At 55.9% G+C, this 26033-nt stretch overlaps 1 protein-coding gene across 5 annotated transcripts in view; it reads left to right on the forward strand.

Moving 5' to 3' along the window:
* The first annotated feature begins 3556 nt into the window (after nt 1–3556).
* NBPF8 (NBPF member 8) overlaps nt 3557–26033 on the forward strand; it is a 36477-nt gene continuing 14000 nt past the window's right edge. For 4 of the 5 annotated variants that reach the window (XM_040073626.2, XM_040073628.2, XM_040073629.2 and 1 more), the window contains exons 1-12: nt 14657–16016; nt 19344–19460; nt 21047–21166; nt 21399–21491; nt 21607–21822; nt 22340–22498; nt 22877–22990; nt 23217–23354; nt 23622–23801; nt 24031–24225; nt 24538–24681; nt 25664–25742. In XM_040073626.2, coding sequence (XP_039929560.1) covers nt 14868–16016; nt 19344–19460; nt 21047–21166; nt 21399–21491; nt 21607–21822; nt 22340–22498; nt 22877–22990; nt 23217–23354; nt 23622–23801; nt 24031–24225; nt 24538–24681; nt 25664–25742 — 2704 coding nt within the window. In that variant the 5' untranslated portion in view covers nt 14657–14867. Of the gene's footprint in view, nt 3592–10280; nt 10340–10522; nt 10702–11138; nt 11250–11683; nt 11761–12690; nt 12815–12888; nt 13044–13303; nt 13422–14656; nt 16017–19343; nt 19461–21046; nt 21167–21398; nt 21492–21606; nt 21823–22339; nt 22499–22876; nt 22991–23216; nt 23355–23621; nt 23802–24030; nt 24226–24537; nt 24682–25663; nt 25743–26033 lie in introns of those variants that run through there. The other variant, XM_040073630.1, reaches the window with a different exon arrangement.

A 26033-nucleotide genomic window follows, 5' to 3' on the forward strand; every position in this document is an offset into this window, starting at 1 on the left:
CCCCGCCCCGGCCCGCCCGGTTCGCCCCTCATCCCCCCCGCCCCCGAGCGGAGGGAGGAGGCGGGGGTGCGGGGTAAGGGCTGGGCCGGGCCCCCCCAGCAGCCCCAGAGAAGGGGGTGCCCTGCCAGGACCCCGTGGGTCGGGGAGCCACGAAAGCCGGGGGCAGTGTGTCCCGTGCCTCATTTTCGCCGTCCCGCACATCACAGCTCAGTAAGGCAGGAGGGGGACGGCAGCGGCAGCCACGATGATGCGGGTGGCTCCCCACAAAGCTGGGAGAGGGAACAGCCCGGCACATGGCGACCCCAGACGTGCCCTTCCCAGCTCGCCCAGGAATGGGGGTTCCCCAGACCCCCTCACAGCTCAGAAGTGAGGCAGTGCCCTGGCCCCTGCCCACCCCCGACTTCGAGCCTGCTGTTGAGCAATGCCCTCGATAAGGGGCTGGGGACACGGGGCCAGCCCTGGCCGCTGGCTCCCAATGACGCGGGGTGCATGGGAGCCTCCCAGCAAACGCCCTCCATGGGCCAAGAGCCAGGTGGCTGCGTCCAGCGACCTCGCAGTGAGAAGAGCTGGCCCGGAGACAGGATGGAGAGGGGTCCGTGAGACCGGGCAGGTGGATGGCGAGGGATGCGGCCAGACCTTCACAGGGCACCTGGACCAGGCATGCCCCAGATCCTGCCCATGGGGAGCAGGGGCTGGCCCTTCCTTCCACCGCTTTCCACGCGTGGGGAGTGGGCAGAACCTAGCCAGTGCTGCCAAGCCAGGTGCTAATGGGATTGGGCCCCTCCCCAGGGCCTGCGTGCTCCAGGCAGCAGATCTGGGCCAAAGCGCCCTGTGCGAGACCGGGTGGCCCTGGAGGCTGTTAAACCAAGCAGAGCCCGAGTGCTGGACCTGCGCTAGCAGACGGGAGGCGGCCAGAATCGGATGGCTGTCCCCGCCACAGGCGGGAGAGCCCAGCAGTGTGTACAGCCCGGAGCTACGGTCAGCCTGGCACCGCCTGCAGCCGCAGCCGGGGAACAACCGTGACGCCAGAGCGGGGAAAGTCCAGGGCGGCCGGCACGGGGTGAGAGATGCGGTCAAGGGCAGCGGCTGGTGAAATCTGCAGCGGTCTCCAAACGGCCCCTCGGCAGGGAACTGGGATCGGGGGACGGCGACAGGGCTCCCTCGCCACGGCCTCCCGCGTGGCGTGGGCTGGGGACACCCGCACTGCGAGACCTGCCGTGCCTGGGACACGGCCGCGGCCCCGCAGCCCTTGGCACAGCCGAGCCGGCCCCGGCCTCTGCTTTAGCCACCAGGACCTTGCTCCAGGTGCCCGGAGGACACATCAGGACCTGCCCTCCCGGAGCCCTGCTCCCCATGCCGGCACCGCCCGGGCCTGCCCGGGGCCCGGGTGGCTCCTTTCCCACGCCCGTGGCCTGTTTGCGCGGAGGACACGCGTGGCCGAGCCATCGCTGCCTGTGGCAGCGCATTTGCCGGCTTTTCCCGGCCAGCTGGTGCCCTCTCCTGGGGATCGCGGCCAGAGGCACAGCCCCACGGCACCCCGGCCTCGCGGGGCCTCTGGGACGCTGGGAGCGCCGGCGGGGTGGCTGCGCCAGCAGGCATCTCCCTCCCCACACTCCTTGGCCCCCAAGGGAGCCAGAGGAAGGGGACCCAAAGGCAGCGCCAGCGGGATGGGTGCCGGGGAACCGGGGCTGTCGTGGCTGATGGATCACAACAGGGATGAACTGGGGTGGGGGGTATGGGGGCACGGCACCCCTCTGCTGACCCCATTCGTACCAGGAGTCACGTTAAGAGTAAGAAATTTGGTAGAAAATAAACCCACCTGTGTTCCAGCTGCTCGTCACAGGTCAGAGGGCTGGGGACAGCTGAGCTGAATTTCTGAGCATAACCAATTTGGCACTACAGGTCTGGCGGTGTTCAGAAGGAAATTCCACGAGTGCAGCTTCACAAGTGGTGCAGCTTATTAATTCAATGCCATAGGTTTGTTCACATTCCATAAAAGCCTTCATAATCACAGATCCACAAACGGTGCAGTATAGGGAAGCAGCAGAAATACAGATGTAGAGTTGCTGTTGATAATCGCACCAGTTGCAATCGAGCTCTAACTAGAGTAACGATAATGTTGTGTGATGATAACAGCAATTGCATGCAGAAACTGACCACGAAGGTGTCCCCACTTGGAAGGAGGCAGAAGAGAGTACCCAATTCTGTCTCCGAGGTATTTTTGGGTCTTCCTTCTAACCAGGTAAATTTTCCACCCTCCCTATATCCAGCCCAAACTTCTCCCCCTGCTCCTGTGTTATGTAGAGCACAACATAAATGGAGTGTATGGAGCTATAGACACGGTGCCATGTACCATCAAGCTTATTAGCCCATGCAAGGGTGTGTGTGTTAATATCTAAATGGCCTTTAATCAGACAAAAGTTACTGGGTTTGGCCACTGTGTCTGCCAGATTTCTGTTCCATTTGTCAGAGCCAAAGCAGAATCACCACAGGACCTCCTCCTTCTTTCTTGCCACCAGCTCTGTGGTTCTCCATGCATGAAGGTAACACAGAGGGGGTGGATAGTAACCCTTAACCCTTGCCTGGCTCCCTGGTCACCATTCCACACTAGGGTCCTGGACAGACTGCTTGGTGGCATGGGGGACAGCTGGTTGAAGGGCTGTGGGGGTGTAGGACAGAGGAGAATGGGGCCAAGCAACAGGGAATTAGGGGGAGGGTCCCTGCAGAGAGAATGGGGCTGGGGGAGGAGTCAGGGGCAGCCATGGTTTTGGGGTGTCAAGCAGGTAAAGAAGTTAGGGCATGTCCAAGGGGACTTAGGGTTACTGGAGCTGGGATGGGGAGTGGGAGAAAAGGAAAGGGGTGGGCGAGATCGAGGGTGTCACGTTGGGATTGGAGGCATGCAACGACGACTGGGGTGGTATTTGGGGTGTTAGGATGGACGTTTGAGGGTGATTAGGATGATTGATGAGGGTGCCATGGGGCATCCTGGCTAATTGGATGTCTTTTGGGGAGACCGTGAAGCGGGAAGGATTGAGAGGGGAGAGGAAGGGATCATGGATTGTTTCTGGGGGACTGAAGTGTGAGGAAGAGTTGGGGCTCAGTCCAGAGGGACTGGGTGGAGTGGGGAATTGGGGTGGGGGGTGGCTGTGCCAGCCGGGACAGGATGCAGGACGGCGGCTGGAGAGATTAAGGATGGATGAACAGAGGGATCAGGGAGAGGGCAGAGGGAGAGGGGAAGAAAAGATAAGGGGTCAGAGAGAGGGATGGAGAGAGGGAAGGAAGGAAGGATACGGGGTCAGAAGGAGGGAGGCAGGGATGCTGGGAGGCAGGGAAAGATGAAGGATGGAGGCAGGGAGAAGGAGGAGGAGGAGGGGAAGCAGAAGCGGGCGGAGCCGGCCGGTGCCGCAGAGCCGCCTCCCCGGCGCACGCTGGGCCGGCTCGGCAGCGCCTGCGGGGACCCGGCGGCCCGGCCCGGTGCCCCCGGTGGCCGGCCCGGTGCTGGCGGGCCCGGTGCCGCCGGTGCGTGGCCCGGTGCCACCCGGCCCGCTGCGGCGGAGCCCGGCGGGGCAGGATGCGAGCCCCGAGGCGGAGGTGAGGAGCGCGTCCGTGAGCGCGTGTGACATCCGCGGGTGCGCGTGGCCGGGGTGACGCGGGTCGGGATGTCCGTGTGTCCCGGGCACGAGGAGCGCTGCGTGTGCCCAGCTGGGATGTGGGGATGCCGCGGCAGGCTGAGGCCCGGGTACCCCCCGGCATCGGGGCCGCCGGGATGCGGCTGGGATGCGGGCGGGATCGGAGCGTGCTCCCTCGGGGCTGCGCAGGGTCGGACGGTCCCTGTCCCAAGCCCCATTCCCCTGGGCCGCGGATGCCCCTTCCTGCTGCTGGGGTCCCGTGTGTCGGGGCTGGTGGCGGGGCTTTGGGCCGCCCGGTTGGTGGCTCTCTGGGCCCTGCGCCAGGCAAGCCCAAGAGAACTTGGGAGCCACCGGTGTGCACGAAAAGGACCGGGAATCCCTTGTCCAGCACCGGGGCACGCCGGTGGTCGCTGCTCTGTGCCATGGGGACCTGCGGGTGTCGGGGCAATGCGTGTGTGCCAGATGAGAGGGCGGGAGCTGTCGGGTGCTGTAGGATCCTGGGCTGGTGCCTGCACCATCACTAAGCTCTCCTCGGTGCGCTGGGCACGCGAGGTTTGCGGGGAGGTGCTGGGCCCTGAAGGAAGGGGTTCAGGCTGCCGGTGTTGGCGCGGGGAGCTCGGCTCGCCCATCTCCCCAGCCCCGTTTTCATCGTCCCTGGTCGTGCCCATCCCCGATTCCACGCTGAGCCGCTGGCCTGACCGCTCGTCCCGGCACCTCTCCAGGGCTGCTGGGCTCACCTCGGGAGCCGTGCCGGCTGCCACGGGAGCCGCCCAGCCGGGAGCGCGGGCAGCGCCAGCCCCCAGCTCCCCCCGGCCCGCCGTGCTCAATGGAGACCTTGTTGCCGTGCCCCGTGCGCAGGTGGCCGTGCCGTGCGCTCCGCGCTGCGCTCGCACACTCGGGCAGCCGCCGTGTGCGGGGACGGCTGTCCCCGCTCCACCTCCTCCGTGGCGGCACTCCGCCCCTGCTGAGACATTCCTGCCGACGAGTCAGCGGGGAGCTGGGATGAGCCACGCTCGGCATCTGAGCTGCCGCGCTGTCTCTGGCCTTGCCTGGCCCTTGCCACAACCCCTCTGCCAGCCTGGAGCCGCCGGCACACAGCGGCTGCCGCTGAGCACGGGGCTGGGGCCTGCCGTCCATCGCTCTGTCCATCGCTCTGTCCATCCCCGCAGGCGGTGATCCAGCAGCAGAAGGAGGTGAGTTGCCGTTGCTGGGTTCTAGTGCCCGGTGCTTCGGGGATGCTTTACCCCAGGATGCTTTCCCCGTGGGCAGCAGCCACCCTCACACAGCCCGTGGACCCTGGCCCTGCCTGCCAGCCCTTCGTTGTCCCCTCTCCCCGACGGCACCCTGGGGTGCCAGTGCTGGCGAGTGGCTGCCGTGGCCCTGGTGTGATGCCTGGAGATGCTGTGAGTCAGTGCTCTGAGTCAGGGCCGCATGGTGCCCCTCGTGCCAGGGCTTGGAGGTACATGGAGGTGGGTGGACAGGGCTGCCCGGTGACTGAGGGGCTCCAGGGCTGAGCCCCCCCCTCGTTCTGTGCCGTGCCAGCAGCTCTGCTCCGTGCTCCAGGCTGGTGTGAAAGGGCTCTTGTCCTCCTGCAGCCCCAGCAGCGCCGCAGTGGCCTCCCCTTCTCAGCAAACAAATTCCCAGTGTTGGGCACAGGGGCAGGGAGGGGGGAGCTCCCACTCAGCCCAACCAGCCACGGCCATGGCAGAGCCCTGGGCTCCTGCTGGCCCAGCATTCCTGTGGCCAGGCCTGGAGCTACCACTCTGGCTGTGTGGGGGTGCTGGCTGGGCAGCTGGACCTTGGGAAAGTGGGTGCTTGGCTCATTGACCCCAGAGCCCACAGGCAGGCACCGCCCTGGCCTGGCCCCACCTCAGGGTGGCTCAGAGCAGTAATATTTTGTTCCCAGACATAAGGTTATTTTTGGGTTGTTAATACCATTGCCACGGTCCCAGCCTGAAGCACTGTAACCAGCACAGGATGGCCTGGTATCAGCCAGTTGGGTATTTCCCCGAATATTCTCACTCTGTCCTTTGGTTTGTTCTTTCCTTATCTCTTCTGCTTGTGTCACCGCCCCACCAGGGACAGCAAGCCCTTCTCCAGATAGGAATACCTTGTTCCAGTGTCATTGAAAGAGCGGCAGCTAATGTCTAGTGTTCTCTCTGGCTCTTCCAGCCCCTTTAGACACAGATTAAAATGGGAACCCTGTTCACTGGATCCCCATTTTCTGCAAATACATATAGCATATATTTATGGGATATAGTACCATAGGTATATGGGGTCAAGCTGATGGAACAACCTCAGTTCTCTCAATAACAATTCTAAAGTTCTCAGAACTTGCTGTCACTCCTTTATGTTAGGTAGATTCTGTCCATGTTCTGTTTTATTCTGGGGTTTGCAGGAGAACAGAAGAGGCTTCTTTAATCCAGTAGATTCACAGGAACTCAACCTGCTGCTTGGGCCCCTGATGCTGGCATGTTGGACTGCTCAAGGCTCAAGTCTTTCCTTGTGGGCAAAACCACCACAGGGTATTCTCCAACCAAATTAGAGGGGTGGAGCACCTCTGTGAGAGAATTTGAGAGAATTCTCTCCATGTGACAATTTGGCTTGTTCAGCCTGGAAAAGAGAAGGCTTCAGGAGCACCTAACTGTAGTAATTCCACTACCTGAAGGGAGCCCACAAGAAAGATGGAGGGAGACTTTTTACAAGGGTGTTTAGTGACGGGACAAGGGGGCATGGCTTAAAACTGACAGGGAGTAGGTTTGGATTGGATAGTAGAAAAAAATTCTTCACTGTGAGGGTGATGAGACCTGCTCCAGGTTGCCCATAGAAGCTGTGGATGTTCTATCGCCAGAAGTGTTCAACTTCAGGCTCAATGGGGCCCCGAGCAACCTTGGCTAGTGGAAGGTATCCCATGGCAGGAGGTTGGAACAAGATGATGTTTAAGATTCTGTCCAAACCAGGCCACTCCGGGATGATTCGATGGTGATGACGATATCATTGATCTACTGATACATTGTAACCTTTGGTTGGGCACGATTGTGGCTAAGACTTTGCCAAGGCTTTATGAGCGATAGTGGGAGAGTGTTTATATCCCTGGAGCAGCCTTTTAAAAATACCCTGCACTCCCTTCCAGGTGAAGGTGAATCAAGCCCTGTTGTACTCCTGGAGTGGGATCACAAAACCCATGTATTTAACATCCAGGGTTGCCATCCATGAGCGGGGCGCTCCCTGAAGTTGAGTGAGCAGTTCCTTGATGTTTGGCACAGCAGTGTTGAAAGGATCGGTACTGGCATCTTTTTTTAATCCAAATCTGATCCCACCCTGTCTATGTGCCAGCAAACAGCAGTTAATTTCCATCTCTGTTCCAGTTTTTAGCCTGGTGAATTACGTGGGGTGAAATTTTGGCGAATTATCAATCGGTGAATTTTATGAGGAGTGGGCCCTGCAGGTGATTTGTCCTTTTTCCAAATCAGCTGTAACTTCAGGAGCTCAGTTTCATGCTGCAGCAGAGAATGGTATCACTGCACATTAGCAGCTTTTGAAGCTGCTAATGGGAGGGTAAGCGCAGTGTGGGGTGAATGCACCGTGGTATCTGGATTTCTTTTAGGGTCAGGGTTGAACGGGAGGACCAAACATTGCTCTGCATCAGCTGCCAGGTTTGGCTGCTCAGAACATTGAAACCCAAAATGTTTTCACTGTGATCTTTTGCTGCAAAGTGAGGGGAGGACATGTGCTTATCGCCTGGGAGCCGTAAATTAGCCTTAGTGGTTTGGCACGTAGCACTTGCTCTGTTCACTCCAACTCTGTCCAGTTTTTCAATTCACTCCAACTCAGTGATGTCAGTTCTGTCCACTTTTTCAGTGTCCTGCTGTGTTAATACCAGAATTTGTGTTCCTTTACCTGTTAGATATGTCATTAATAGTTGAGGAGGCCCACCCGGAATCAGAATCTGTGCGGGCTATTATTATGCATGCACTGATAGGATTCCACCTGCTGAATTTCAGTCCAGCCTGGCTTATGGCCAAAGCACTTTTCAAACTGAATCAGATCGAACGGGATTGTTTTTCAGCTATGATTTCCCACTCTTCACCAAGGTTCAGTTGTGTCTTCTGTTTCTATAATGCATCTGGCTTCATACTCAGGGGGATTTGAAGGAGACAAAGAATCATCTTCCCCCAGTTTTCTGTCATTTGGGTCATCCCATATGTCTCCATCCTGTTCCTCGGGGAATATGATTAGTGTTCTAATCTGTATGATGTCAAGGGGATCAGGAGCTCACACAAGCATCACCTCTACCAATTCTTCCAATTTTTGTTTTTCTCCTCTTCCTCTAGATGTTTCTGCAGTTGCTTTTCCCTATCTGGCTGTGGTCAAATACATTTTAAGTTGCTCCTTTTCTGATTTCAAAGCAGTATATTCTACATCTGCCATTTTTTAGGAGGCAGGGTGCTCTGATTTTCTTTTGCATGCAAGATCAGTGAGCCCTCAATACAGCACTAACAATTGTTTTACTGGTTTTGGGTTTTTTTTGTTTTCCAACATTTTTGGGCCCATTCTGTTCCCTCTCAGGATGGTGCACACTTGTTTTAGCCCAAGTAATAATAACAATATTATGCAGAAACTTAGCAAGGTGTCCCTGGCTCGGGACAAAGGAGAGAAGAGTAGCCCATTGACTGTCTCCAAGGTATTTTTAGTATCCTCCTAACCAGACAAAATATGTATCCTCCTTATGTACAACCAAATCTTATCCCCCTCCTCCTATGTTACATATGGCATGATCTAGGTGGAGACTTGAGTAACAGAGTCATATATGTAGCAGCATGTATTTCATTAAGCTTACTTGCCTGGGCAGTGGAATGTGTTTCATTATTTAAATAATCCTTAATCAGGAAAAAGTTACTTTTTTTGGCCATGGTGTCCTTCAAAGTTCCAGTCACAGGACTTTGTTCCACACTGTGCAGCTTTTCAGAGCCAAGGCAGGACAATCCTATCTCACAGGACCTCCTCCTTTCCCCAGCTCATCCTTTCTTTCTGTCAACCATGCACATCTCCATCTGCAAAGTTAACCTGGAGGATACACAGTGTAGGCTGTAGATGGTAAGCCTTAGCCCTTGCCTGGCTCCTCGGTCATCACCCCACAGCATCCTCAGGATCTGGGGTACTGTACTGCCTCTATGGGTATTCTGCCTCCAGGCATTGCATCTCCTTGAGCATCAAGTGTTTGGCTGTGATCCCTCCTTGCTTGTTGTGCCTCTGGGTATTACCCTTCTGGGTGTCAAGCCTTGCATATTATGTCACTGGCTAATGTGCCTTTTTGGATATTTTGCCTCCAGGGGTATCATGCCTTAGGATATCATGCCCCTGGGTACTGTGCTTCCTTAAGTGTTGTGCATCCTTGTGCATCTTGAGCCTTGGATGTTTTGCCTCTGGGTGTCACACCCTGGGCGCTGGTCCTCCGGGGGTGTCATGCCTCCAGAGGTCACACCTCCCTGGATATTGTGCCTCTTGATCTCAGGCATCACACTTCTGGTTACTGAAACTTGGGTGCCTCTGGGTAAGATGCCCCTGGGCACTGCAGCTCTGGGTGCTGTGCCTGCAGGTACAACGCCTCTGGGTGCTTTGCCTTTGGGTATCACGCTGGTTATGGTGTCTGGCAGGGCACACAGTGTTGCCTGACCAGTGCTGGTGTGTTTAAAGTCATCGTGCCTCAGTTTCCCTCCATGACAGGTTGTTGCTGCAGGGTCTGTGGCACTCTGTGTCTGCTTCTCCTGCTCCCTGCCAGGCTGGCAGTGCTGTGCCCTGCTGCAAGGTGCTGGTGTGGTGTGCAAGGCTCTGGGGACATGGTCCCGGGGCCCCTACCATGGCTTGTGCCACAGGAACATGCTGGCCCTCCTTGGCTGTCGGGGCTCAGCCTCGTGCATGTGGGCAGGGCACTGTGCCTGCAACCCACCTCCTTGCTTATGGGACCCCACCAAAAACCTGTCAGGCTGAGATTAGAAAAGGAACATTCTGATTTCTTTAAAAGGAAAGGGGAAAAAAAAAAACAAAACAACCAACCAACCAAAAACAAAAACAAAAAAACAAAACCAAACCAAAAACACAAAACAAAACAAAACAAAACCAACAAAAAAAAACCAACCAGAAAAAACACCCATAAACAATCCAGGTGGGTTTTTTTTATTATTTGTTGGGGTTTTTCTTTTTCTTTTAAATCATGAAACGACTCACTCTTCTGAGCTGAAAAGAAATGCAATTGCGATTACGAACTGGTGAGCCGTGACAGCACAGAGGACCAGGGTGGCTCGGAGAACAGCCAGGGCCAGCCCTGCTTCGTGCCCCCAGATCCTTTCCTGGGGGCCGTGGGGGTCTGCTGTAGGGGCTCAGGTGGCCCTGACAGGGCTGCTAATGGAGCTAAAGTGCTGCTGCGAGGACACTGCCATCTGCACAGCCCCCAGGGCCTTCTGCCTTTGCACTCAGAGCCGCTGCCCAGCGGCTGTGGGGACACACACGTGTGTCCCCACGTGTGTGCAGACACCAGTAGCACCCTCCGTCACCCTTCCCGGTCCCTCCCGCACAGCGCGGCGTGGCACGGCGGGCCCGGCCTGCGCCCCCGGTGCTGTGCATGACACGGCCGTGTGCTGTTCTCTGCAGGGACCCCTGCAGCAGCGGCACTGTGCCAGCCGAGGTCCCCGGAGCCGGACACATGGCGGGTAAGGCACCCCGAGAGCCCTCGGTGCCCTGCATGCCCCGTTCCGTGCTCCCATCGCCCCAGGGATGGCCAGCGGCTTTCTGGGCCCGGAGCATCCCCTTGTCTCTCCTCTCCTCGGAGGCACACGAGGTGCGGAGCAGCGGCTTTGCTCCTCTCACTGCTGCTCGCCCTTGCTCCCTGCCAGCTTCCCAAGAAGGGCTGTGGGGTGAAGGTGATGAGGACCCTGTGCCAGCCCAGCCGAGGGGGCCCGGTGGCGCCCCGGGTGCCCAGCCCCAGCCTGACCCCTTGGTGCAGACGTGTCTCCTCCGGGATCTACAGATGGGTCCGCTCGCCCAGACGCAGACCCTGCGGGACTTCGAGCAGGTGAGACCGCGGGACGCTGGGACCCCGCACGGCGCCGCCAGGGCCCTCCCGGCACTGCCGGCTGCTTGCAGGATTCATGCCGGGTCCCCCGGACACACCGGCGGGGCGTGGAGAGCAGGAGGGGCGGCGGGGCAGGTGGTGGGGCCGGAGGGAGAGGGGCCGAGCGCCACGCTCCCCTCACCGCCCTCACGGCTGCGGCGCGTGGGGCCTCCGGGGCTCGGGTTTCACCAACCCGCTGTCCCCGCTCCAGCGATTCCTCAAATAGCTCTGGGAGGCGGAAAAAAAAAGAGGAAAGGGAGAGCAGCGGGGCCAGCGACGGGAGCTGCGGGCGGGCAGGGAGCCTAAGGCTGTGCTCCGGCGGCGCCATGTGAGGGGTGCCGGGATGCCCGCCCCATGGAGCGCAGGCCATGGCTAACGGGTACCGCACGCTCTCCCAGCACCTCAATGACCTCAAAAAGGAGAATTTCAGCCTCAAGCTCCGCATCTACTTTCTGGAGGAACGCGTCCAGCAGAAGGGCGAGGACAGCCGGGACGATGTCTACCGGCGGGTGAGTGCCTGTAGGGGACGGGGTGAGGGGGTTTCCTCTCTTTTCTGGGAGAGAATGGGGTGAGGGGAGTGTAACCAGGGGGGATGCCAGGGAGTGCTTCGGGCACTGGGGCTGGGCGAACTGCTGTATGGGAGTTTGCCCCTCGTTTCCTTTGACAGGAGGGGGGAGAGGGTTGGGGAGGGCATCCCCAGCCCGGTGGGGTGCCCGGGGTGGGTGACAGTGCGAGTTTTAGGGGCAGACAAATGGAGTGGGTACACCCCATCCCAGCACCGATAGGCTAAAATACCACCTGTGCCGCTCGCTGACAGGAGCACCCAAAGCCCTGCCGTGGTGTGGGGGTCCCTCGTCCCACTTCTGCTTCATTCCCATGGGCAGTGGGGCTGGGGTGTCTAGGCAAGTGTGAGGGCATCCTACCCACTCTTCCTGCTCCATAGAACATTGAGCTGAAGGTGGAGGTGGAGAGCCTGAAGCGGGAGCTGCAGGAGAAGCAACAAGCTCTGGACAGCAGATGGTGAGTGGGGCTGGCCAAGCCCCTCACCCCGGGGCAAACATTATGCCCATACCCAGCCTGTGGTGGCTTTGTGGGCATGGGGACGGGGGGCGTCTGCCTGCACCCTTCCCATAGCAGGCAGTAGAGGAGCCTGCAATGGGGCTAGAGGGGGTTGCAATGGGGCTGGGCACCCACAGGGCTCCTCTTACAGCCCTGGCGCCAGCCAAAAATAAAGGACAGCACCTGTTTGGTGGGGGAGGGCAGTGCCGTGCCCAGGGGCCATGGCATGGGTGTTTCGCTGTGGGGCACTGATGGCAGTGGCACAGCAGCTTGTGAGCCCCTGGTTTTAGGAGTGTGTGGGGAGTGCTCTGGTGTGTCAGAGCCTAAACATGGCCTGGTGCTGCCAGAGGAGCTTTATCCCCAGGGCAGGACATGGGGGGAGCCAGGCTGAGGGCACCTAGAGTGGTACAGATCACCCAAGCCAGCTGGTTTGCAGTGGAGGCTGTCACAAAGGCTGTGCTATGCCATGCCATGCCATGCTGCACACTGCCAAGCCACACTGTGCTGTGCCAGGCCAGGCCATGGGAGATGCCATGCCGTGACAGGCTGTGGCACACCGTGCTGTGCCAGGCCAGGCCATGGGAGATGCCATACCGTGACAGGCTGTGGCACACCGTGCTGTGCCAGGCCAGGCCGTGGGAGATGCTGTGCTGTGCCAGGCCAGGCCATGGGAGATGCCATACCGTGACAGGCTGTGGCACACTGTGCTGTGCCAGGCCAGGCCATGGGAGATGCCATGCCGTGACAGGCTGTGGCACACCGTGCTGTGCCAGGCCAGGCCGTGGGAGATGCCATACCGTGACAGGCTGTGGCACACCGTGCTGTGCCAGGCCAGGCCATGGGAGATGCCGTACCGTGACAGGCTGTGGCACACTGTGCTGTGCCTGGCAGGGTGGCTGCAGAGAACCAGACGAGCCGCAGCCAGGCCGCGCTCCGGCAGCAGTATGAGGAGCAGCAGCGAGAGTCGGAGCACGTCTATGAGCTCCTGGAGAACAAGATTCAGCTCCTGCAGGAGGTGAGTCTAGGGATGGTGGGGGCCAAGGAGGAGCCAGGAGCTGCTGCCTGGGGGCTCACCCTGCTGCCATGCAGGAGGCCAGGCTGGCACGGAGTGAGGCTGAGCAGGCCACGGCACTGGCCAGAGCTGAGGCGGAGAGATGCCGGGAGCTGACAGGGAAGCTGAAGGAAGCGGCGAAGACAAAGCAGGAGAACAGGAGTGACGATGGCTGTGACTCTATGGCCCAGAGGTAGGTGTTCAGGACATGTCTCCTCTATGCTGCTAGCCTGTGTGCTCTGCCAGTTCTTGAGGACTACCATGGGGCTTCTTGTGATGTGCATGACTGAGGGGCTGTGCATATCTGGTGGGGTGCAGGGGTCACCCCAGTGGGGGAGAGCTGGGCTGTGGGGAAGGGGGAGCAGTCCTGAGGCTGCTCTGCTTTGCCAGAGACAGAGACCGACCTCTGTCAGGTGTCCTCAGTGTCATCCCAGGGCCTTTTGTCACTTTCAGGAGGATCGAAGAGCTGACCCAGGAGCTGGCTTCCAGCAACCAGCTCGTGGAAATGCTGTCAGCAGAGAAGCGTGACCTGCAGCAGTGCCTGGAGGGGTCTCCAGTCATGGAGGGGCAGGTAAGTGGGCAAGGGTGGGGAAACCCCAGGGAGGAGGACATCTACTCAGGGCTTGGCTGATTGTTGTCATCCCTGTCCCCTTCTGGGGCTGTGGCCGGGGCTGTGCCATTTTCAGCCTGGCAGGGTCAGGTGATTGCCAGGAGCTGGGACGAGCAGGGGGCCTCAGAGGACACGGTGTGAGCTGTCCGGGGACAGGCCACCAGCCTGTGCAGTCCTTCTGCGGGTGGTGGTGCCACTTGCTCCCATCTGCCATTTAAATCCCAAGTCTTAAAATACTCCCGGCAGCCTGGCATGGTGCCAGGCAGGATTTCAGGGTTGTGAGAGATCAGAGCGGCATGTTCCTGGCAGCTGCACATATCTGGCCATGCTGCATGTTGGTGGCACGGTGCTGTCCCCAGCAGCCACGGGCCATCAGTGCGTGAGCTGCCTGTGTGGTGCTCCTGCAGGGACCCTGCTGTTTGCCCACCGGGTGACATGGGCTGCTGTGTAGGTGCTGGTGGCACTGTGCTGAGGGGATGTGCCCACCCACACTGCCTGCTGGGGCTGGCCACTGGGGCAGGCTGGCACTGGGACGTGGCACTGGTGTGGGGGCCAGGCACTGGCATTGGGATATGGCACTCGGGTGAGGATCCGGCACTGGGACAAGGATCCGGCACTGGGACACATGCTGGCATTGGGACATGGACGTGGCACAGGCACTGGGGTGGGGACCTGGCACTGGGACGGGCACCGGCATTGGGACGGGGACGTGGCACAAGCACTGGGGCAGGGACGTGGCACTGGGACAGACACTTGCATTAGAGCCAAGCACTAATGTGTGTGTGTGTGTGTGTCTGGCACTGAGACTGGACCCCTGCGCTTTCGCGTGGCGATCTATCGCTGTCGTTGTCTCTGTCGCGACCCCCAGCACCGCCCCTGTGCCAGGGCGTGGCGCGGGCCGCCATTGCGCATGCGTAACGCTGGCGTGGCAACTACATATCCCGGTAGGCGTTGCGGGAACTGCGCACGCGCTGGGGGCTGGTCTCTGCCGCCATCTTGAAATCTGAGCCAGAAGCCGGGCGCTGCCGTGGCAGGAGCATCATCGGCTCGGGGCGGTGGGGCCGGGGCGGGACGGGCAGGGGCAGCCCGCGGTGAGGGGCAGCCCCGGGGACGGGGGCTGTGAGGAGAGAGGGGGAGCATCGGGGGGTCGAGCTGTGAGGTGAGGGAGCAGCACCGGAGGGGCGGGGGGGGGGCAGCCCAGGTGCGGCTGTGAAGATGTGAAGGAGGTGGTCGAAGGGTGGGATGTTTCTGTTGCATCGAGAGTCCCGGCGTGTCACCAACCTAAAAAGAGGAGATTGGTGCGGTGAGACGTGCCGGCGGGGTCAGGGACTGAGGGAGATGTGCTGACCTCGGGAAGGTCTTCTGAGAGCCTGCAGGGATAGGTTTGGGCACAGGGAGGGAGGGAAGATGAAGGAAAACTGCCGGATTTGCGGGCGGGAGCTGTGCGGCAACCAGCGGCGATGGATCTTTCACACGGCGGCCAAGCTGAATCTCCAGGTGCTGCTCTCCCACGTCCTGGGCAGGGAGCTGTGCCGGGACGGCAGGTCCGAGTTCGCTTGCAGCAAGTGTGCCTTCATGCTGGACCGCATCTACAGGTTCGACACCGTCATCGCCCGCATCGAAGCCCTCTCCATCGAGCGCCTGCAGAAGCTGCTGCTGGAGAAGGACCGTCTCAAGTTCTGTATCGCGAGCATGTATCGCAGGAACAATGATAACTCCAGCGCAGAGGACAGGGCTGGGGAAGGGACCGTGGACCTTTCCAACCTGCCTGATGCACGATACGCTGCCCTCCTCCAGGAGGACTTTACTTACTCTGGGTTTGAATATTGGATGGATCAAGAAGAGCATGGCCCGGAGCTGCACAGCTGCCACGGCTCCGAGGGAGCAGGGAGCCGCCCGCGGCGCTGCCGGGGCTGTGCTGCCCTGCGTGTGGCCGACGCCGACTATGAAGCCATCTGCAAGGTGCCCCGGAAGGTGGCCAGGAGCATCTCCTGTGGGCTGTCCAGCCGCTGGTCGGCCAGCATGGGCAACGAGGAGTCGTCTGTGTGTGATGTGGCCGAGTCCACCAGCTCCAGGGTGGCTGTGGATGGGGACAGCATGGAGGAAGGCACGCCGGCATCCTCTGTTGAGTCTCTGGACACCACCGTGGAGGCCAGCCCTCCGCAGCAGAAGGATGAAGATGCAGATAAAGGGGTGAAAGGGAATGGGAAATGTGATGATTTCTCAGATGATCGCATGACCCCAAGCTCTTCACTGAGCGGGAACAGGCTGGAGCTGGCCCTCAATTTGATCAAGACTTTGGACTACAAACCCCTTCAGAGCCCCCGAGGCAGCCGACTGCCTATTCCTGTGAAGTCCAGCTTGCCCCCTCCCAAGATCAGCCGTGACTTGGCAGATAGCAGTGCTTCTGCTGGCTTAGCATGTGCTAGTTCTGCCTTCCTGAATACAGACAGAAAACCATTTTCCAGAGCTTCTTTGGGCCTTCCCCTGGAAATTTCTGAACTGCAGGAGCTGTGGGATGACCTCTGTGAGGATTATATGCCGCTGAGGGTACAGGTAGAGGTCACAGTGCCGCCCTTCCATTGAGCATTGTCCTCGTGGCCCAGTGCTGAGCCCACTGGGGATTCTTCTATGCTGAGATAATGCAGAAAGCCACGTGTGGCCAAGCGGGGGGCTAAGAATAGGCAACTCAGTCCTTTTTAGGTGTGCTGTCTCTCTCCTCAGTCATTCTCTTGTCTCCTGTTTCCTCCTGGTGTTCTGGGAAATGAGCCTTCCCCCCCCCCATCAGCCCTCCCTGACACTGCAGCCTGCTAGGTGGGTCTAAGCTCTTTGTCATTTCCCTGCTGAGAAAACACCAGATTCGCTTCATCTTTATGCTTAAAGTCGGTGTGGCTTTTATCCACAACGAGAGGGAGTATTTTAGCTCCTGGGCATGTGTTTTCCAGCAGACGTGTTTTCTTTGTGCCTGAGTAATGGTTGGAGTGTGAGGAACGCCTGCCTCTGCAGGTCAGGCCTCCGACCTGCCCAACGTGCAGAGCCACCCAGGCATCTGTGGCGTGTGCCCTGAGGAAAAGGTGTTTTCCTTGCAGGTGGATTTGTGCCAGAGGATGACTTTAGGGTTGGTATTCAAGATAATTGGTTTATTTTCTGATCCTTTGTAAAGATCTATCAATTAGTGGCAGGTGTTGCTGAGAGGGGATGAAAGCTCCTGCTTTCAGGATGCTGTTATCTGTCTTGATAGCAGTCCTAGCTCCGGATTGCCTCTGTTTCGCTGGCTCTAGTGAAATGTTCTTTAGCATGCAGTCAAAAAGCTGAACTTGTAACTTCTTTACCACTTTTCGTAATGAATAGAAGGCCTCAGTCAGCTTCAATTCAGGAATATCCATGTCAGCCTAATTGCATTCCCATTAGCAGCCTTAGTGCTCCCTAATGGTGTAGGTAGCCTGGGGGATTAGGAAAATGCTCGTTTATTACTATGGCAACTGTGACAGTGCTGAATTGCTCTTCCTCCTTAGCCGGCTGCTTGCTGCCCCATCTGCTCGGGCGTTTCCCGGCGCTGTGTGCTTTTTTCCACAAAAGCCTGCTCGAGAAACGATGCTAGGGAGGAACGTAGGAAAACTAGTTTTCATCTGGAGCATGAAGGCATTGTGCTGGCAGCCGGCAGCTGAGGGTGTGAATCAGGGCATCGAGTCATTTGCTGATGATTTTCACTGCTAGGCATGTGTTTGCAGGATAAAAACGTGTTTGCTCTGAAGAGCGTGGCGTGTTTACAGGTTGGCTTTGTGTCACACATGGCCATCCCTATCTAGGAAGTGTGTTTTGAGGAGCTTCTCCAGCCTCTGCCATCCGACGGGCCCAGCTAGGAATTTATCCTGCGGGATTTCTTACTGCCGGTTCCTTGCCGTGACAGCAGCAGCCCTTCAGCACAGGGTCTGGCTGAAGGGGGAAGGGCTTAATCTTTCGGATGGCTTTAAGAGCAAAAATGGGAGGGCAGATGCAGCTAGTAGCCTGAGTAGTTCTTGCACAAATGATTTTTCTTCCAGTTTGTAAAAGCAACACCCTTCCTATAAGTCAGGTGCTGCTGCTGTCCAGCGATTCCTGTGCATAAATGTGAAAGAAGTATCTAGCATATATGGGACCACAGTTCTCTTACTGCTTTTGCAGTTCTTTAAATTTATTCTGGTGTCAGGGCGTGTGACCTTGTAGGTACAGTCTTCCTGGGGGTTTTCTTGAACCAACAGTTCCTCCCCTTCCCCAGCACAGCCCCAGGGAAGTGGCACCAAGCAGAGCCTTTGTGAGAAGCTGTGCCCTCCGGTCATCCGGGCTCTTCCCCACTGTTCTGGGCTTGGCAGGCTCAGGGAGTGCTGTGATTATTTTTTAAAGGGGTGTTCTTTTGGGGTCAGTGTGTGCTGACACTGCTGTGACTGTGCTGAGGAGAGATTGGCAGTAAAATGCTGATGTTGGAGAAGTTGCCATGGCTGCAGGGAGGCTCGAGGGAGGCGGCTTGGGCTTTGGAACTTTGGACTCTCGAGCTGGCTCTTTCCTCTCCCTGCTCTTAGTTCTTTCCAAGTTTTCTGCCTTTTTTCATCTTCTTTTTTTAATGTGAAAATTGAGGAAATGTGTTTTCATTTTATCCCCCCTCTGTTTTAATCAACCTTATATCAAAATAGCTGCTGTGACGGATTCCAGCAGCTGAAATCCTGACAAAACATCAGGGTAAAAGGAAGTGTTACTTCTGTCTCTGAGAGGCAGTGCACAGATCTAAGGGAGCTTCCCTGTGCTGCATGACTTCCCTACAGACAGCGTTTCTGTGGCTCCTGAGGATGAGGATTCAGCCTTACAGAGCTAATTTGAACTGACTGTTCTGGCTGTGCTGCACTGCCTGGAGCTGGTGTTCATGTGTATGCTCCTAAAAGCCTTGCCACATTTCCATGACCTCTGTGCTGCATCCCTGCAGCCCTTTCCAGGGCTCCCACCTAGAGTAGGCACCCGTGCGGTCAGTCTTGTGTCGCTGATGATATGCAGGAATACTGAAGGAGCCCTGTGAGGGCTAAAGAGGGTGGCTGGGATGGAGTGGTGCCCTAAGGAGTTAACTCACTGGGCGGGAGACAGCAAAATTGTAAGGAGGGATGACAAGGGATTAGTGTTGTGCTCAGCCAGCCGGCTCTGGCAGGCCACGTGTCACAAAGTAGGCTGTTTACATTCCCAATAAATGGGTATGTGTCATGAAAAAAAAATCTCAGCTGTGGCACTGAATTTGCTCCTGTTCGAGGAGCTGCAAGGAATTGTACATGGTGTGGGTGCTGGAGCTTGGGAAGTCATGAAGGAGAGCCCAGAAAATCACAAGTTCAGAGGGGTTCAGAGCAGGGGGTGACTGCTAGGTCGTGGCAGGAGGGGAGCTAGTGGGAAAGATTGAAGGTTGTAGGCTTGATAAAGGCACAGAAGCTCAGCAGAACATGGGAACCATTTCAGTGCGGGTTTTGAAGCTTTTTTAAAATGTCAGCAGTGCACATGGGAAGGAGAGCAGGTTTCAGGGCTATGGCTTGGGTGTGGAGAGATCAATCATGAGCCCACAGGCAGTGGTTGGAGCTAAACAAGCTGCTGGCCTTGTGGTGCAGCAGTGAGAAGAGACAGGGAATGCAGCCAGAGCCTTGGGGCACCAGGGCACTTGTGGCAGATGAGGCAAAGGGCTGCCAGGTGCCAGCCTGCCACCCAGGTGAGGGGAGACAGGGGCAGAATGATGGATATCAGAGCCACTTAGAAAAGCACATGGGGCATGTTTAAACCCGTGCTACAGGGTCAGTGATGGCTGACAGCTGAAGAGAAGAAACCAGTGCAGGAGTTGAGCCATTCTCTCTTTTTTTACTGTCTTTCTCCTTTCAGAATTTGCAGGATGAACGTCAGCAGCCAGCTCCAGTACCTGCAGCAGGGGAGCACGTGTCTGATGTGCGTGCAGCAGAGCTGCAGGGCAAAATCCAGCACTTGGAAGCTGCCAACAAGGTATTTCTTCATGAAGAGCACATCCAGTGCTAGCGAGTCTGATGTGGTTAGTGTCAGGGGGTGCCTCCTGGCCTGGCTGGAGGCAAGTACCTGCACCACTCTCCCAGCAAGGGTGTGTGCTGGTGTGTGATTCTCACTGCTGTTGTCTGCCAGCTTAAATGAAAAGCATTTGCTTTTGTTTTGTTTTGTTTTCCTGCAGCTGGGCTGTGTAAATTTTTCATATTTAATTTTGCAAATCATTTTGAAAGAACTTTCCTCTTGCCTGGTGAGCCTTCCAGGAGCTGGTGAAGGAAAGATATACAGGGCTGTTTCCCTGTCTCTTGGATTTGTGTGAGCTGAGCCTGGTGTAGGAGAGAGGGAGTCCTGCTTTCATTTCTGGGTTTTTTTCTAAGCAGTAAGGGAGATGAAAATAGAGGGGGTTCTGGTTTAATTTCTTTTTAAATACTTGAGAAAGAAACATGTATCTGAGTTGTCTTGAGGCAGATAAATATTAACACATGTTGAGAAAGATGTATGTTCTTAACTGTGGTCTTGAACTCTAAGGTAAATTTATATCCTCTGGCAAACCAGGTTAAATGTGGAAAAAAAATTGAGATGGAATATTTATTTAAATCTGGGGACAGCCATAAGGTGCTGCAGCTGCCTGGACTGCAAAGCTTGATGGAAAGAGAGACCCAAGGCCCAGTAAATGCAGTTAGAAATGTTTAAACAGGTTAGGGGGAGTGTCTCAGAGAAGAGATAACAGGACAGGTGTGTAAACTAATGAACAACAGGAGGAAATAATGTGGCAGCACCAGCTCCTTCAGAAGCTGAGTCCTGAGTAAGTTGATAGGAAGAGGTGTATCATCCACCTTCAAGAATGCAAACAGGCAGCATGTTTGAAAATGCTAATAAGCACTTGTTTAACTGCACAACATGTGCTGTGTGTGGGCTTTATGGTGAAAGCAACAAGTGTCCTGAAACTGTTTGAGTGGGCGGTGTCCTCTTAAGGGTGAAAGTGTCAAAGGCAAAGGTTTCTCAGGTTGTAAACCAGCCATGGAGACTGGTGAGATGTTCCCCTTTGCTTTGCAGCCATGTTGTCAGCATGCTGGCAGTGGCCAGGCTCTTTCGTGCTGAAGCCAGAACTTAATGCTGAATAAACCACTGATTTGATCAGTGAATGTGTAGCTTCTTCATGCTGGTATTTTTCTTTCAGATTTTTGGGAGGATTTTGGGCTGAAGCAGCCCCTTTCCTTTTGAGGAAACAGAAACAAATGATAGAGGCTGGGAGGGAGGGCTACTGGGCAGCCTGAGTGAGACTCTCTTGGAGTATGTGGGAGACAGTATGATCTGTGAGCCCAAGCCTGAGACCTCTGCCCTGCACTGAGGGAGCAGAAGCACTGCAATAAGTCCTGTGAGCGGCCTTTGTGTTTACTCACCGGGCTCCACCCAGCTCCAACGGTGTTTACAGACTCTAGAGGGAGCCACGCTGATCTCGGTGCGGTCAACACCAGGGCTGTATGGAGTAAGCAGTGGAGGGAGTCTTAAGGGTGTTTACATAGAGCATTAAGCAGGATTAAATAAACCCAACCTATTTCTGTCTCCAGTTGTTACAGGAAAAGCTGAATGAATTGAATTTCGAATTAAAATCTGTTCAAGAAACATCACAAAGGCAAGATCGTACAATCCAGAGTCTGAACGAGGCCCTGAAGAGCAAAGAGAGTAAGGTAATAGTTTAGGGTGGTGCTCACCAAAACAGGGAACTGTGCTCTAGCCTTGAGGGCAGTGGCTGAGAAGGAATGCTTGAGCCACTGCTTGGCATCCTGCACCTCATTAAATTATTTCTTGCAAAGCCTCTTTCATGTGGTGCTGAGGTGTCGTAATCCGGGCTGGAGGCTTGGGAACAGGAGAGTTTGTGCTTGGTTTGCCACTGACTGGGCTTCCTGTGCTTGGACTCAGACAGAGGAGCTGTACCACATCATCGAAGGGCAGAATGAGACCATGGCCAAGCTGCGGGATATGTTACACAGAAACCATCTGGGACAGCTGCAGGTATGTCCTGGAAAGCCTCAGATAAATCAGGTTTCATTCTGAAGGGATCCTGGTTTTTAAATCCCTCACACGGAGAGAATCTCTCTGAGTTTCCCTGAACCTTGCTTTTTGGCAGGTGTCAGAGAGCCTACTGTCACCCCAGGAGCAGCAAATGTCACTGCTTGATCTTCAGAACACACTTTTCTGCACCAAACTGGAGGTGCAGAAACTGAAGAGAGCTCAGCGCCAGAAAGAGCATCAGCTGGCTGAAGCCAGCAGAGCAACCCAGCTCCTGGAGACCACGGTCCACGAGGAAGAGCAGCAAAAAGAGGCGACCTGGAAACACAATCAGGTATGACAGGCACTTAGCCTGGAACTTTCTGGGTTTACATGACTAAGAAGCACTGATGTAGGCAACACTCTGCTCTCGTTCATCATTTCTGCTGACAGCAGACTGGGCACACTTGTCTAACCCCTTGTCACACGTGGCAGGGAAAGTTCTCCAGCCTCCTTAGTGTCATAGCTGAGGATTAAGAATCAGCAAAGACCCTTGATAGTGGCTGTGTTGTCACTTGTACATCATTGGCTGGTGCAAATGTCCATCTCTTTTTGTGATGTTTGTGTCCCCTGCTGCCCAGCTTAGCTGTGATTGACTGAAGCTCTGCCTGTGGCCAGGACAAGGGGTTTGGATGGATGGATACCCTGGGCAATGAAATAAATTCAAACAACATGGCAGTGTGCTTTGAGATGTGAAAGTTGTAGCATTGCAGAGAATTTTTAGCTGTTCCCACAGCCTTTTCTCAGATTGGCCTACTGTTAATGGTTGTAATGAGGACTGAACTCCCAAGGGATGTGCTTTTTCCGTGCAGGAGCTCCGTGCTATGGTACAGCAGCTGCAGGCAGAACTGCAGGACAAGGCTCAGCAGCTCCAGACTTTGGAGTGGGAGAAAAGCTGTGAGCTACAGGCCCAGGAGCAGAGAGCTCAGCGTTTGACTCAGCAGCTGGCTCGCAAGGAGCAGCTTCTGCAGGTGAGATGCAGAAAGATCTGAGTTGAGCATAATTAAATGGAGTCCCTGATCCACCTTTGGTATTTGGCCATGCAAAAATCTGTAGCTTTCATGCATGCCCTTTGAGGGAAGGAGAGGCTTCTGGGCCCCCAAGGTGAGGAGTAAGGCACAGATAACTACGTACCTCAGCCCACAGCAATGCCTGGTGAGCCCTGGCAGGTGAGCCCTGGCAGGTGCTAGTCAGCCAGCCCCAGGTGCTGGGACTGCCACCCTGTAATGTGAAGGCTAGAGCAAACATCGGGTGGAGGTAGTTATCCTGATTTTCCTGTGCTGCTCTTGAGGGTGGGGGAGATTTCTGTACTGTCAGTTGTTCTAAGGGGGTGTGTGTATGATCTCTAGGAGTCCAGGGAACTTCTGCAATGCCAGCAAAGCTTGGAGAAGAGCCCTGCAGCCATGAACGCCATGTTGGAGAAACTGCAGCAGCGTGTCAGTGACAGGGATGCTGCTCTGGAGGTGAGCGCATACTGTAGGCAATGTTTCAGTTGTCCCTGAGGCACAGCCTTTGGGTTACCATCAGGCCCAGGCTGAGCCCAGGGGTGAGCGTATCTTCTGCATGCTGTTCACGGCTCATCCTTTGAGGGGAGTCCCCCTGGCAGGTGGGGCTGCAATGCCGCATAAGAGGGAGTGTTGGCTGCAGAGCCCCATCACCCCATTGTGAATGATCCCCTCTGTCACCCAGCGAGCAGTAGATGAGAAGTTCTGTGCCCTGGAGAAGAAGGAGCAAGAGCTGCAGCGGCTCCGTCAGTCCGTGCGGGAGCGCAGCAGTGACCTGGAGAGGCTGCGCAGTGTCCTGTCCAGCAACGAGGCCACCATCCACGTGAGTGCTGAGGCCTGTGCCTGTCTAACACTGGTGTTAGACAGACCTTCCTGTGCGTGCTCTGGGGAGAGTGTCTGCAGGTGTTGGGCCTCCTCTGGCCTTGTGCGTGGGGCAAGTTCCTGGGTCACTCCTGTTTCTGGGCCAGGCATAGGGGACATCTGGAGCAGATGGGTGACTCTGTGTGACTCTGCTAGCAGTAGAGACTGGTATTTCCAGTTTTGCTTAAGTTTCTGTCACTGCTTGAGCTGCTTCTGTTGTGGTACTCAGAGCCTGGAGAGCCTCCTGAAAGCCAAAACCCTGGAACTGGAGCAGGTCTCAGCAACCTGCCAAAACCTCCGCTGGCTCAAAGAGGAGATTGAGGCCAAATCTGGCAGCAGGCAGAAGGAGCAGGAGGGGATCATCCAACAGCTGCAGACCTGCTTGCATGACAGGAACAAGGAAGTGGAGGTAAGGCCTTAGTTTGGCCTCCCGAGCCTTCAGCCAGCTTGTCCATAAGAGAGCGGTCCCAAACCAGAGGCTGCTGCCTGCCTCACCTGAAGCTGTGCTCAGTGTTTGGAGGCTGACTGCTTTTGGCACTCGAACTGTGGTGCCAGCTGGCACTGCTCTCTCAGCTACACCCAGGCTGGAGACTCCCTGAACAACTTCCAGTCTCTCTCCTTTCCTCCCCCTTGCTCAGGAACTTACAGCAACTCTGCTGTGCAAGCTGGGCCCCGGGCAGAGTGAGGTAGCAGAGGAGCTGTGCCTGCGTCTCCAGCACAAGGAGAAGATGCTGCAGGATCTCCTCAGTGACCGGAACCGTCAAACCGTGGAGCATGATGCTGAAATTCGGGAGCTGCTGCAGGCTCTGAGCACCAAGGAGCAGCGGAGCAGAGTGAGTTTTGTGCAGTGCCACAGTGGGAGGCTGAGGTGGGTGGCCCTGACTTTTATTAAGTAAAGAGAAGCCCCTGAGTGGGCTCAGCGAAATGAAGGAATTTGTTCCTCTGTACAGGAGAGGCTGGTAAGCAGAGATGGGAGGGCTGCACTGGAGTGGGCGTGAGTGGCCAGGAACAGTAACTGCCAGGCTGGTTTGCAGAGTCTCCAGCGACAGATAAATACTGAGATGGATGGAGTCTCTTAAGGAAGAAGAGGGACCAGGATCCTGCCCCTGGTCAGGGCCCTATCCCTAATTTTCCCCCTCAATCAGGTGGCTGCAGAGAAGATGGCGCAGGCTTTGGCTGAAAGGAGCTGTGAGCTACAACTGCTGCGCCAGCACGTGTTGGGGAAGGACCCTGTTGGGACCCAGTCAGCTGGTGCCAGGCCATTGGCGCAGGAAAAACAACCCATACAAGTAAGAATCATGCACTCTGTTTCTCTGTGGCCTTGGGCCTTCAGAAAGAGCTGATTGCCACAGAAGGAAATAAGAGAGAGAAGAACACCACAGAGAATGATAGAAATGAAAGTGGGATTACCAAAAAGACTTCCTAGAGGAGGAGAAGAAACTGAGGAGCAGGAATGCTGCCTGAATGTTCCGATCTTGATTTCACTAGCCTTTGTCACTCAGTGTCTCTTTTTGTTTTGATGGAGCAGTAATTGAACCCTGGGGCACGTGAGAGTATGAAAGACATCCACCCTTTGACCTTCCAGCATTGACCCGCTCCTTCCTTGGGCTGGGCTGCCTCGCTGTATTGTAATCCCCTCCCTGACATTGTCACATTCTGGAGGGGACAAGAGAGCTAAATTTAGGTTCCACTAATTCTTGGCAGAGCCTGCTGGCTGTTTGCTGTCTCTTCCACAATTGGAGTTGGTATTTTTAAAGCAGCTTTGCTAAAACCCCCTTTGAGGCTGAGCACAGCTCCGAAGCTGCATATGCTGTGGCTCCTACTTGAGCAGCTGTTAATGGTTTATTGGTGAGCTGTTGAATGTTTTTAAGCAGCTGTAAACAGGTTTCTATTCCCAGCTCTAGAGACTTCCAGGGATGTGTTTTCCTTCCTGCATGGTCTCTTTGGGCCACATCTGAGATAAAGATGAGTCTCAGTAGAGAGATGGTCTTTCTGCAATTGAGTGAAACCTGTTTAATCTTTACTGTGAAGACACTTGCTGCCAGCAGCTTTCCAGGGCCAAACAGAATAAGGCCAGTGCCCTCTTCCCCACACATACAATTTCTGAGTGCAATTCACTCGTTCCTGCTGCCTGTCTGTATCCCCTTCATTGTTTTTCCACATTTTAGAAGTGTCAACAGAACAGCCAGCAGCTTTGCTGCAGTCCTGGAATTGTGGGGAAGCTGTGTGTTCCCCATGAAAATGCAAACCTGCAGAATTTTATGTTTTCAGGAGATACTGCAAAGAGCTTGTGGAGCTACAGTCATTGCTGGATCCCCACAGGAGGACAGCAGTTTCAGGACAGAGGGAGGTGAGTGTGGGACAGCTTCTTTTGAGGACCCCAAATATGACTGGGGCTTTCTGATGTGGAGGAAAAACATGATTTCATAAAACTGTGGAAGAGTAGAGAACTTTGAACAAGACAGTTTTGAAATAAAGCTCTGCCTCTCTTCTGGGTGATGTCTGAGGATGGGAGTAAGGGGAATAGAAAGGCTGCTGTTGGGTTTGAGCTGAGGTGTTTGTGCTGAAGATCTAATGCTGTCCACTGGAGAGTTTTTAACTTTGTTTCAGGCCGAGCCGAGACAAGTGTAACTGTTTAGGG

The sequence above is a fragment of the Hirundo rustica genome, chromosome 9 (assembly GCF_015227805.2).
Source record: "Hirundo rustica isolate bHirRus1 chromosome 9, bHirRus1.pri.v3, whole genome shotgun sequence".
In the NCBI taxonomy this organism is placed as follows: Eukaryota; Metazoa; Chordata; class Aves; order Passeriformes; family Hirundinidae; genus Hirundo; species Hirundo rustica.